Source organism: Miniopterus schreibersii, assembly GCF_964146895.1.
Source record: "Miniopterus schreibersii genome assembly, chromosome: 12".
NCBI classification, from domain to species: Eukaryota; Metazoa; Chordata; class Mammalia; order Chiroptera; family Miniopteridae; genus Miniopterus; species Miniopterus schreibersii.
Genome location: NC_138112.1, coordinates 64,783,991 through 64,797,669, shown reverse-complemented (window position 1 = coordinate 64,797,669; position 13,679 = coordinate 64,783,991). Strand labels below are relative to the sequence as shown.

The following is a 13,679-nucleotide window of genomic DNA, read 5'->3' as shown; positions in this document are numbered from 1 at the left end:
TGAAAAAACAAGAAAAACAAACAAACAAAAATCTCATAGACACAGACAACATTGTGGTGGTTACCAGAGGGAAGGGGGTGGGGGGGTAGTAAAGGGCAAAGGGGTGAAATATATGGTGATGGGAGAAGATTTGACTTTGGGTGGTGGACACACAATACAATGTACAGATGCTGTATCATAGAAACGTGCACTTGAAACCTATATAACCTTACTAACCAATGTCATCCCAATAAACTTTTTAAAAAGACTAGGCATTCTGATAGTTTTTTAAGAGGGACAAAAATCAGACCATAAAGATAAAATCTATTTTATTTGTTTAAGTCACTTTCTTAATTTCAACAGAAAAACTCGGTTTCTAATGACAACTTTCTTCAGGGCGTCTTTCACCTGCTTGTTCCTAAGGCTGTAGATCAAGGGGTTCAGCATGGGAATGATCACTGTGTAGAAGACAGAGGCGGTCTTATCAGTGTCAAGGGAATGGTTAGAGCTTGGCTGTAAGTACATAAAGATCAGGGTCCCGTAGAATATGGTGACTGCCAGCATGTGGGAGCCACAGGTGGAGAAGGCCTTGCGCCTGCCCTCGGCTGAGCGCATCCTCAGGATGGCAGAAATAATGTGCACGTAGGAGACAAAGACAATCAGAACAGAGGAAATGAACGTGACACCAGCGCAGGCAAAGATCCACAGCTGTTTGGAGTGAGTGTCTGAGCAAGTCAGCCTGAGGAGAGGCATGTCGTCGCAGTAGAAATGATTGATGACATTAGAGTGGCAATAGGAGAGGCGAAAGGTGAGGATGGTGTGAAACAGTGCCATCAGGAAGCTATAGCAATAAGGGACAGCCACCAGCTGAATGCAGATCCCTGGGGACATTATGACCCTATAGAGAAGAGGGTTACAAATGGCCACGTATCGGTCATAGGCCATGGAAGCGAGCAGCAAGCACTCAGATACCATGAAAGTGAGGAAACAGCCTAATTGAGCGGCACAGGCATTGAAGGAGATAACATTCTGCTTGTACAAGAAATTCCCAAGCATTTTGGGTGTAATAACAGAAGCATAACAGAAATCGACAAAAGCCAGGTTGCTAAGAAAGAAGTACATTGGTGTGTTGAGTCTCGCATCCGCTCTAATGACCAGGATCAGACCCAGGTTGCCTCCTACTGTGAAGAGGTAGATGGATAAGAAAACCGCAAGGAGAGGCACCTTCAAGTCCTGGCGACCTGTGAGGCCCAGGAGAATGAACTCCTTCACCTGGGTGCGGTTAACCGGGGCCATGTCTCTTCAAGGCGTCTGCAGGAGGAAGCAGAGAACAGAGGGAAATTCAAGTTGTGATTCCCATAAGTGGTGTTTTTATACTTGAGTGTCTTGTAAAGAGGTTTCGTTGCTAAGAGAGGTTGTTAGATGCTGGGATACTGGGAACTGGATGGATCACAGGTAAGGGTAATGTAGTACAGGCGCATGTCTCTTCTCCCAAATCTATTGTGTATAAAAAGATGGGTGCTGGGGAACAGTCCACATTGCCTTGCTTTCTATTCAAAGGTCTTATTCATTAAGCTCTTTAAGACTAAGCTGCCTTGTTAAAATGGTTAAGCTATTTTTTTTTTATTGGAAAAAAATGTTAACATAAATAGCATAAAGGAAAACAAATCTGCTGTGTCATCACTGTGACTGATGTCACTGTACCTGTGCAGACACAGCTTCACATTGTCCCAATGCTGTCAGAAACATAGTTTAAAAAAATGTTTTATGGTAATAATTTATCACTTAAAGCTCACTACAGTTTGCAAAATAATCTTTATAGTTATGTTAATAATGCAAATACTAAAAATGGTAAGTATGGAAGGTGCAATAAAGCAATTATTTACATGACTTTATCTCACTGAACTTTAAGTAAAATCCACATTGTTATGCCCATTTTACAGATGAGGAGGAGATTGGAAAAGAAACACCTGAAACAAAATCAGAGGGCTGGTGTAAGTGCAGCTAGTTGTGATCCAAATGCATGTGTTTCTGACTCAAGGGCACAAGCCTCATCACTATGCTATCAGTGTCGCATATCTTGTTTATTCTGTTGTTAGAAACTTAAATTATTTCTAGGTCTTGATTGCTGTAGTATTGCACAAACATCTTTATCTCTAAAGGATGAACTTACATGATCAAAGAGAATAAATCCTCATGCAATTTTACAATATACTGTAATTTAGAATAAAATTAATATATTTTTTTCTAAAAATTTGGAAATTTATGTCTGTTTAAAGCCGATTTCTAAATTTCTTTCAACCTTTCATTAAAGAAATATTTCTGTGGTTTGTGGTAAAAACAGTTTGAGTCTGAAAGCATGGAGCTAGTAATATACCCAGAATAATACTCTCATTATCTGGCATACACTTATCTTGTATGTTCTTTTGTGCTCTACTACAATCTGTTCTATCTTATTCAAATAAAATAACACTGATCAAGGTTCTAAAAGGTGAATTTATGATCTACTGGTAATTACAAACACAGTTTCAAAAGCAACTCCTTACCCACAGAACACCATCAAGCTTTCACCAACACAAGGCGATCAGCAATTTACCTATAAACAGCTCCAAGAGACACTTCCCACTCTGACCTGCTTATTCTGTCCTTCACATTTGTCTTGATCATGTCTAGCTGAGGTCTCCTTAGGAACCTCTTTCAATTCACTTATTCCCTCAGTCATGACTGTATTTTGGGAACTATTAATTTCCAGACACTAGAGTCTGAAGACAGAGCATTGTAAAAACAGACAATATAGTAGACTGGAAAGAAAGAAAGCTTTATCTAAATTTTCTTGTCTCTTTTCCTCTCTTTTTTTTTCTTCTACTTCAAAACCAAAGAAACCCTGACATTTGTACATACAAACCATTTTACTTTATAAAAATAAAGTGTGAATTATATTTGGAAGCATATGTGACTTTTCACCATCTTTTCCTTAAAAAATGTTATAATCCCAACTCCATTCATCTCTTTCAACACTGGTGGCCATCCATAGGTACCATTAATATAACTGGTCTCCTTTTGTCAATAACAGCATTCCCTTCTGCGCTTCTCTACTTTTGTCCTTGCCATTCCTAGCCCCTTTCTCCACCAAAAAAATAAAAATGTGTGCACACTTTCACACCTGATTTCTATTACATTTTGAAAATGAAATCTATTTTATAAACACTGCCTTTATAATTATTCCAAGTGTGTATACATTTTTTGGGACACCCTATATATATGAGCAAATAAATCAGTATATAATTTTTGAAATTTTGTATGCATTAAAAATCTTGATTGACTGCCCATTATGTATTAAACATCTCTCTAGGTTTTGAGGTCATGACAAATAATGGTCAGAGTTCAGCAATCTGGGAGGTTAGGGTATAAAGACAGGAAGATAGTAATCGAGCAGATTGAGAACAGTGAGTTATAATCACCTGATGGAGTTAAGTGCTGGATACAAAGGGAATGTATGAGAGGAGACCCTGTTACTTGAAGACTTTAAGGGGAGGTGGTGGAGATAATGTTTCCCTGGGTAAATATTATAAAAAACATTAGGGAAAGAATTAAGGCAAAGAAGGTTTCAAGCAGAGGGCTTGCAAAAAATGGAATTAAGTACATGTATAATTTCCACAAATCCTAAATATATGAGCCATAATGCCTACTCAACCTTACCTTCTAGACATGGTTTTGATTTTAATGAACTACATGAGCTTGGGAAAATCACTTGAACATTTTGAAACTCAACTTACTCATCTATACATGTAAAAATAGTGATTCAAGTAGGTTATCCTTTCACTTCCCCCCAGCCCTTCTATTGCTCTTGTCCATTTCAAATGCAAATAATCTGTGTACTTTTATCAAAATGGATATAAAAGCAGAAAAAACATTGTTTATCTTTAGTTTACAAAATGTATTTCAAACTTTTTTATTCTAGCCCATTGTATTTACTCTTTAATTAAAAAAAACTTTTTATCTTGAGCTACTATAGCAATGTTATTACACATCAGTGAATTAAAACCACCATTTTAAGTTAGACTCACTAACCTACCTGGGTAAAGGGCGCTCCTATTTCTTCTCATAATGGTTCTGGCCAGCAGACGACTGCAGGGTTTTGTCAGTGTCTCCATCCCAGAGGACCTTATCTCAAAGCATGATGCAAGCAAAATTATCAGAAAAATTACCGTCCATGCTCAGTTGGGATGCTAAGGAAAGGTGAAGAGTTATGGATGTGATTCTCTGTTTTTGAAGTATTGCGTATCTAAAGCTCTGCCTTTGGTATATGATTGCTCTAAGGTTCTCTTAACTCTTAAAATGTTACGATTATTTTTATGTTTTTTTAAAATTATTTTTATTGTTGTAGATTATTAGTGTCAGTCTTCAAATTTCACTTTTAAAAGCAGGCAGGGATTTCCTTTTAAAATTTTTGACAAATAGCTCTCTGTGATGGGTGCATCCAGTTCCTCAAGGACCACCCCCCAGTACTGCACGCACAGGACAGTTGGTAACAGCTTTGTGCCTTAGCTGCCATCCTAGCCATTCTGAGCTGGGTGATGACTAGGAAAGATTGCCAAATTAGTGTGTGGGGAGAAGGAGTGGACTTGTGCTTTTATATACTGACGGTGAATTTAAAATTTGCCCTTAGTTTCCACTTAAATAAACCTTTCATTGTAATAGTGAATTCTTTGTCTCAAAGCTGTGGTCATGATAGATGATATAAAACTTTTCACTCTTAGCTTTTTTATTATCTTCCTGTTTTAGGAATTGTGATGACATTTGACCCCAGTTTAGAAATTGTTTCAACTTTGCTTTTCCGTGGTTCATAACCTTATCATTTTCCAAGTGAATTTACTGGGGTGACATTGGTTCACAAAACCATACAGGTTTCAAGTGTACAACTCAACAAAACATCATCTGCTCCCTGCATCGTGGGCCCATGCCTCCAAGCAAAGTTCCTTTCCTTCCCCAACTCCCCCTTTGCCCACCTCCACCAATCCCCACCCCCTTTCCCTCTGGCCACCACCACGCTGTTCTCTCTGTGTGTGTGTATGTGCATAGATAGATAGATAGATAGATAGATAGATAGATAGATAGATGATATGTTTGCTTTCTTTTGTTTAATCCCTTCACCTTCTTTCATCCAGCCCCCCAACTCCCCTGCCCTGATAGCTGTGAGTCTGCTCCATGCATCCATGCCTCTGTTTCTCTTTTCAGAAACAAAGATTAGGTTCAACATATAAGTGAGATCACACGGTATTTGTCTTTCTCTGGCTTATTTCACTTAGCGCGATAATCTCCAGGTCCACTTACCGGTAGTGTGTATTTCTTGATTCAAATGATATTAAGAAAGAGTTAGAAAGTTTTATTTCAAATACACTTGTAAGTTTAATTTTGTTAACTGTAAAAAGGTTTTTAGTCATCTGCAATCACAGTTCTTCAAGATGAAACAATCCATTATGCCCAAAGAAACATGGACATGAGAGAGAACATTGATCAGTTACCCCCCTTACACACCCCGACAGGGACTGAGCCTGCAACCTGGGTGTGTGCCCTGACCGGGAATCAAACAGGTGACCTTTCGGTGCAAGGGTCAACCTCAACCCACTGAACACGCTGGCCAGGGCAATAACGCTTAGTTTCTATATTAACCGCATACCTACAAGAGCCCCAGTTTGTTTTGTAATCCCTAATCCTAGCTCCTTGGGTTCCCAGGATTACTTGGCACCCTGCAGGCCGGCCGCCCGACCTTCGCTTTCCCTGACACACAGGCGCCCCCCTGCCCGGCTCTTCACTCACCGCAGTTGTGCAGTTATTTTGATTTAAAGGAACAGCACAGGCTTGTGAGCAACCTCTCCGAGGCCGCCCTCATGTCCCTACTCCTGAGGCTGTAGATCATGGGGTTCAGCATGGGGATCACCAGTGTATAAAACACAGAAGCCATTTTATCAGTGTCCAGCGAATGGCTGCCCCGAGGCTGCAAATACATGAAGAGCAGTGTCCCATAGAAAACGGTGACAGCCACCAGATGCGAAGCACACGTGGAGAAGGCCTTTTTCCTTCCTTCTGATGAACGTAGCCTTAAAACGGACAGAACGATGTTGAAATACGATACTAGCACTACAGTCATGGAGCAGACCAAATTTGTAGTTGCAGATACAAAAATGACTGTCTCGGGGAGGTAGGTGTCAGAGCAGGACAAGGCTAGCAGAGGGACACTGTCACAGTAGAAATGATCGATCACATTGCAAGAGCAGTAGGACACAGAGAATACAGACAATGACGTCACGAGAGCCGTGGACAAGCTATAGACGTAGGTGAGGGATACGAGCAGAAGGCACTTGTGGGGAGATAAAGCCACCAAGTAGAGCAGGGGGTTACAGATGGCCACGTAGCGGTCGTAGGCCATCGCGGCCAGCAGGGACACCTCAGCCACGATGCACACCAAAAACGCCCCCAGCTGGGCGGCGCATTCATAGTAGGAGATGCTTTTCTTCGCTACGAAAAAGTTGATCAGCATCTTAGGGGCAATGACAGTCGAGTTGCCGAGGTTGATGAGAGCCAAGTGCTGGAGGAAGAAGTACATGGGGGTGCGAAGCCGGGAGTCGACGCAGGTGAGCGTGATGATGCTGAGGTTCCCTGTCACCGTCAGCCCGTAGATGGCCAGGAAGACAAGGAACAGGGGCACCCGGAGCTCCGGGCGGCCCGAGACACCTGCGAGAACAAACTCGGTGACCAGGGAGAGGTTCGCAGGAGCCATGACTGGGTTTGGCAATTCATCTGCCTGGGAGAAAAGAAGTGGTTAGAAGGCTTAGGAGCTGTCTCCTGGGGCTGCCATTAGATGGCAGGGGCGACTCCTTGGCTGAGAGTCCCCGGACCATCTATTATTCTAGCTCAGTTATTAAAGTCCTGTGCTGGGTCTAACAAGTAAACTTTCCAGTCGTTTGAGACAGAGAAAAAACAGGCACGGCAATTTAAACAGGTGGTCCAGCGTCATGAATTTTGAGGATGTGCTTCCTACAAGCTTATTGAATTGTGACTATGTCATAGCTTGGAAGGGAACATTTGAAGCCATGATTCATCTGATGTCGCTTGTACTGAGTGGGGGAAAGACTTGAGGAACTATATGTCCCCAAATACTTGAATGTCTTCTTATGACAGTCATAGTAATAGTTTAGTCTTCTTATGACAGTCATAATAATAGTTTCTTAAAAATAGGTGTAGAAATACTTCCAAGTACTTAGAATATTTTTATTATAAAATTCTAGGGCTAAATATAAAAAAAAAAAAAGAATTTATTTTTGAATATTCTCTTTTAGGTTAGTGGATTTGAGGGCAACCCTGTAAATGAACATTTTCTTCCTGGGTTTTATTTTCTCCTTGTGAATAGTATAAAGGTTCTGTCCTATCGAGCAGAAATCTGGGGTCTGCAGTTTCTTCAAGTCTTGCTCCTGCTTATGTAGTGTCTCTCCTCAAATCAAAGTCCTTTTTGAGGTCTCTCATCTAAAATGTTTGCAGATTTATTTTACTATTAAATAGATGGTTTACCTAAATAGGTGTCATTATTGCATTAACTACATATTATGCTTCTCTAGATATAGTTGCCTGTGTGTTATCAGATTTCATGGAAAATTTTCTTGAGAAAAATTTGTGATGGATTGTTATAGTCTCAAAATGGAGTATCATTTGGCATCTGGGTAGTTGTATATCTAGTATTCTCACAGGTTATCCTGTGAAACATGCAGTTTTCATTTTAGCTAATACTACAGAAACAGGACTATGATATAAATCATCTCAGTGAACAAAAATCTATTGCTTTAGTAATGATATAATTTATCTAACTATGTAAGCCATAATGATGTCAGCTCTCATTTGGAAACATAAATAGCTAGATCATATTGCTTTCCCAAAACAAGCTTTTTGTAAATCTTGGAAACAAACCTTACTTTGAATATTGTATTACTTGATTATACATGATGTCCAGTTCTTTCCCAAATGAAAGTTGGGTGGCTCAGTTTGAGGAATAGTTGGGATCTTTTAAGGGCCATTATACAAAAATAAGATAAGTATTTTCTACCCACCTGTAATGCAGAGTCTGCTTCAGGTTCTTAGTGGAATCTCTGCCTGGCTGTGGCAGTAGGAACTTATGGGGCTCTCTAAACCTTTGAGACCCTAACTCTGAGGCACGGATGATTCTAGGATCCCCAAGTTGCCTTTTACCTCCTTGGGGAAGATGCCACTAGGGATTGGCTCCTTAACCAGATTTCCCTCTAAGAGTTCAAACAGGCACCCCTTGAATCTCCCTTGTGGCAGTCAGGACTTACGTCATTGAAGTTACTCATCTATTATTGCCATTTTGATATTTTGTCATCACACCATGAAAATGATGTCAGTAAATGTTAATATCCTTTCTTGGGAACAAAAAAGAAAATACTATGTTTAAAAAAGTCCCATTGCATAGCTCTTTCTTAGTGTTTTATTTTTTATTTCAAATTGCTATGCATGTGTGTAAAACATTTATCTAACAACACATTATTATTATGTGAAAAAACCCTTATTGTTTATTTTAGAAATAAAAAGTAATACTGCAATCATGCTATGAGCACAAGGCTACTGTTACAGCATTTCTTATAGTGGCAAAAGAAGGAAAAACCTACAAAAAACAAAATTATATCAATCAAAGGGTGGCTAAATACAAACTGACCTGCACTCCATAATTGAATGTTGATATTAACACTAAAACAATAAAATAATGTTCCTTGGCCAAGAAGGATGCTGATGATGAATTTTCAAATAAGAAAGGGTGGCAGGGAACAGGATGTATTACAGGTTGTTTGTGTGTGTTTTTCCTGAATAACAGAATTTTACTTGCTTGCTTAGCTGTTACCCATTTTGTTCAAGCCTGGCCCCTTTGCTTTCAGACAGAGCATGAATGCAGAGCTTGAGGTCCAAAGTTACACCACAGATGATTGTCCAAATATGTGCATATCTAAATCTCAAATCAAACACTCATGGAATATTTGGTACAAAATAACCCAAATGCCATTCAATTTTGTGAATGAGAAATCCTGCAATATCTCACTTTCTCCCAGGTTTAAATGTGCATTATTTTCAAGCATATTTACAGCTCTGCTATTTTCCTGTGACAACCATATCTCGCGAACCTATTTGCAGTTGACATTCTCATTGATACAAGTTCAAACAAGCTAGAAGAATGTAAGCTAAGCAGTGAAAGTGCACCCTCACCTCCACTGTTCCCCCGTCCCCAAAGGTCACTGCCATTATCAGTTTGGTATTTGCTCTTCCAGGCTTCGTTCTTATGTGTATTGCAAGTTTTTAAAGCCCTTTCTTTATGGATGATACTGGAGAATGCTATTAATATTATTTAACTTTACCCTTAGATTGTGAAAAGTAACGGAAATAATAGAATTTGGAAATATATATGTGACAAAGTTTTTGCTGTATGGTATAACATGTTGCTCTAAAAAATAAAATTCATTCAAAACAATAAATATGCTTGGGGACAGGATCTGTAGCCAACATGGTAACACAATTGATGTGATTTTGTATTTCTTTTTGTTTGTTCAGTTTGCTTTATTTAATTTTTTTATTTTTAAAAATTAAAAAATTTAAGCTTTATTGGTGTTACAACTGATAAATAAAAACTGTATATATTCCAGGTGTACAACGTAATATTTTGATATATGTATATATTACGAAATGATTACAGTAATCAAGCTATTTACCACACCCATCACCTCACATTTTTTATTTTATTTTTTGTGGCGAGAATACTTAAGATCAACTCTTAATAAAGTAAATTCCAGTTCATGAATAATGTGGCAAAATTAAACAAAACGCATGGGTCTGAGAGAAAGAGGCCCTGGTTCATGTGCTTAGTAAAATTCCCCACAATTTTTACTTGGAACACGAGGGCAGATTGCAACAAGCTTTATTGGGTAGTGTGTGTATTTTAAAAATCTAAGAAATGCTGATTTGAAGAGGAGAATACTAAAGCATAAGGAATCTGTGCATTTACTGAGTGGGTCGCAATGCGAATGTAGCATTGTGTTAGCAGAGTCCACGCAAAACATTGTCTCCCCGAACACAAGCTCACGAAGGAGTAAAACCAGACAAGAGTGAAATGCAATTCACCCTGGGCTGCATCAGGCATCAACCTTTGTTGCCACTGCTATAGATTTTTCAAAATATTGGTGTCATTCCAGCAGATGACCGGTTAACTCATTTATCTTGAGTTTGCCAATCCAAAGTCAACTTGTTTATCATAAATCAAAGTTAACCACAGTGTGAGGATCTGTCAAGAGGGACCTGGAAATAGCCAGCCTTTGTATTTTTATTTTTATGGTTCCTAGTGAAAAATTCTTCCCATATGCCCACTCTATCCTTGAGAGAAAAATTAATCTGATTTGAAAATTTTATTCTGAGATGGCATGCTTTATTTCCTATATAGCCTAGAGTCCTTTTAAATTAAATGTATTGGAGTGAGAATAGTTAATAAGCCTAGATTCTTGAAACAGTTGGCTCATGCAGTGTTATCCTCAATCACACATTTACTTACTTTCTTGTCTCCTGCCTTGCCTACATATTCTTCCCGGTTTAACTTTATTTATCTTTAATACACAATAACTATTATAAAATTTATACTACTAATTTTCTAGTTAATTTTATAGCGTTTTAAATACTTAAGACTGTTTTTGTGATGTTTACGTCTGCATGCCTGAGTTCAACCAAAACTCTCGTGTGATTTGCCTTATTTCTAAATAACATAACTTCCAATCTGACCTTGAAAAATAACTCAGAACTTAGATGATCTGGCTACAATATTTATCTATCTAACTGAAGGAAGAAGACTACAGGGAGGTAGCAGAGAAAATGTTTTATCCAGAAGCAGGACACTTAGCCTGTAAAACGCTTCCACCCTTCGGTGCTGCAGTGGGACCGCCAGAGTATTAAACAAAGGCCCACGTCTGCAACCGACTATCCGGATGTTAAGCAGAGCTTCTGCAGCGCTTAGTTAAAGTCCTTTTCAGCGCATCTTTGACTTCTCTGTTCCTCAGGCTGTAGATAAACGGGTTCAGCATGGGGATCACCAGCGTGTAAAACACAGAGGCCGCTTGGTCGGCGTGGGCAGCCCGGCTGGCCCTGGGCCGCAGGTAGATGGACAGCAGGGTCCCGTAGAACACGACCACCACCGTCAGGTGCGCGCTGCACGTGGAGAAGGCCCTGCGCCTCCCCTCCGGGGACTTCATCCTGACAAGGGCCACGACGATGAAGCCGTAGGACACGAGCACCACCGAGAGGGAAGAGAGCAGGTTACAGCCCGAAAAGATGAACACGATCAGCTCCAGCTCGCGCGCGTCGGAGCAGAGCAGGGACAGCAGGGGCAGGCAGTCACAGTAAAAGTAGCTGATGGCGTTAGGGCCACAGAAGGGCAGGCGAAACAACTTGACAGTGAGAAAGAGCGACACGAATGTGCCGTAGGCATAGGGGGCGAGAACCAGCGCCCAGCGCACCCTCTGGGCCATGATGACCGCGTAGACGAGGGGCTTGCAGATGGCAGCGTGGCGGTCGTAGGCCATCGCCGACAGGATGAAGAACTCGGCGATGATGAAAACCTCCAGCGAGGCCAGCTGCGCCGCGCAGCAGCCGGAGGAAATGGTGTTTCTCTGCACCACAAAGCCGGCCAGCATTTTGGGGCCGATGGCGGTGGAGTAGCCAAGATCCGTGATTGCCAGATGTCTAAGGAAAAAGTACATGGGAGTATGCAGCTTGGCGTCCAAATGGGTCAAGATGACCGTGCCCAGGTTGCCCATCACTGTGACCAAGTATAGGACCAGGAACACTCCAAAGAGAGGCGCCTGCAGCTTAGGGTTGTCGGTGATCCCCATGAGAATAAATTCAGTCACCGTGGTCACTGCGCTATGATTGTGTGTCTCCATGTGGTTCTTCTAGGGGACTTGTGTAAGGTATAAAAGCAATACTTACGTTTGAGATGCTGTGTTCTAAGAGAATGGGATACGTAATGGATGAGATACAAAGACATTTTCTTTGTCTTAAATTATAAATAGAGACTCCTCTTCCCATCAGGCCAGAGCTATACATACCTACATTCACATTGTAGGGTCGGTGCCTGGAAACTAGCCATTTTGATTGTACTATAAGTTTCTGACAATAATTTTTTGATTGTGGAGGCATACATTTTAATGACACCCATCTTGAATAAATGTGGCGCAGCTACACGATTAGAGAAAGAGCCAGGCTGCCTCACCTCTAAAGTTCCCTTTTAAAAAGCTGGGCATCTGTATTGTTTTGAACAACAAAAAAGCCGTGGGGGACGTAGGTAACTGACTGTTTGAATAACTCTGCTTTGGCCTTCCTGCACTTTGCCACAACATTGGCTTTGGTAGGGAACTGTTGGGTGGCGGGAGGGGGCTGCAATAAGTATCAAGGCCCAGGTGTGTGTCCTCAAGCATTCCTAGCTGATAACATCCCTATTGATAGTCTGAGACCAATACAACACACACATTCATTGAAACTTCGGTAAAGTATGCTTTAAAGGGGCAAGATATTTTGAAGTGGTTGCTTTGATACAGCTATTATGACCTCCTTTTTTGATCCAAAGTCATCTGAAGTATGCCAAAAGACCTATTTTATTTCAGCTTTTTCAATATTTGAAGTAATTTGTGAACAAACATAGACACCTAAACTATATACCTTACATTATTGACAATCATCATGTCTGTTTAAAGTAGCAAGACAAAAGACTTTCTAAACTGTTGGTAGAGTGATCAAGAAAAATCAATATATATATCAGTACTTCTCACTGTAAGTTCATCTTGTTTACCCAATACAAAATCTAAGGCCATGATACGTTAATTTTAGGATTTTGTTATTAATATCTCAGTCCTTATTTGGCACATCTGTTGTTTCTGCCTATGGAGTCAGTTCTCCTAATGATTTTCCAATCATACATCCCTCTTCTGCATAAAGAACACTTGGCCATTCTGATTATTCATGAATTCTTAGTGGAGAGGCTTGGAAAAAAGAATACAAATGACTGTCGAGCACCGATAAAGAACGCCAGTCATTGTTCTGAGCACTTTACATATATTAACTCATATGATCCACACAATAGCTGTAGGAAGTAGAGAGTATAATCATATTCATTTGAGAGTCAAGGAAACTGAAGCACAGGGAGTGAAATAAATTAACCATGGTCACACAGGGAATAGATAGTGGAGTCAGGATTCAAATAAAATCATTATGTCTTCGGAATATAGTTTTATAAACACAGTGCTTCCTTTATATTAAGGTCTTCCTGGATAGATAGGAAATTGAAAGCAAGATTGAAGGGACCCTTTGTAAATAGAGATAGACAAAAACCCTTGTTACCATAGATGATTAAAGCAGTAAGTTCATTTGAAAACCAAGATGGTCTAAATGTATAGAGCAGAGTGTCAGGTCTGTCTTACCCATTGATTCTATTGATGACAGTAATGTATATTGCAAAGGAAAACAACAGTTTTGCAGAGCATAATGCTCTTCAAGATCTTTGGTGATAATCCAGTTTAAGCTGTCTACCCTGAGAAATTTTCAAACCAGTATTTTCTACTCACCTGAGTGGAGAACCCACTTTGACTTCCTACTGTCTTAATCGC

At 40.1% G+C, this 13,679-nt stretch overlaps 3 protein-coding genes across 3 annotated transcripts in view; all 3 read right to left on the bottom strand.

Annotated features, from left to right (window-relative positions):
* Positions 1-321: 321 nt before the first annotated feature.
* Positions 322-1,275, bottom strand: LOC308565751 (olfactory receptor 8U1; the record flags this gene model as incomplete). The annotated part of the gene is made up of 1 exon (XM_081155352.1): positions 322-1,275. The coding sequence occupies one exon, from the start codon at positions 1,273-1,275 to the stop codon at positions 322-324; it is 954 nt and encodes a 317-aa protein (XP_081011478.1).
* A 4,537-nt stretch (positions 1,276-5,812) lies between these two features.
* Positions 5,813-13,679, bottom strand: part of LOC308565576 (uncharacterized protein) — a gene marked incomplete at both ends in the record, with an annotated part of 32,785 nt that continues 24,918 nt past the window's right edge. The window contains one exon of the mRNA XM_081154891.1: positions 5,813-6,784. Coding sequence (XP_081011017.1) covers positions 5,813-6,784 — 972 coding nt within the window. The remainder of the gene's footprint in view (positions 6,785-13,679) is intronic.
* Positions 11,010-11,960, bottom strand: LOC308565754 (olfactory receptor 8K1-like; the record flags this gene model as incomplete). The annotated part of the gene is made up of 1 exon (XM_081155355.1): positions 11,010-11,960. The coding sequence occupies one exon, from the start codon at positions 11,958-11,960 to the stop codon at positions 11,010-11,012; it is 951 nt and encodes a 316-aa protein (XP_081011481.1).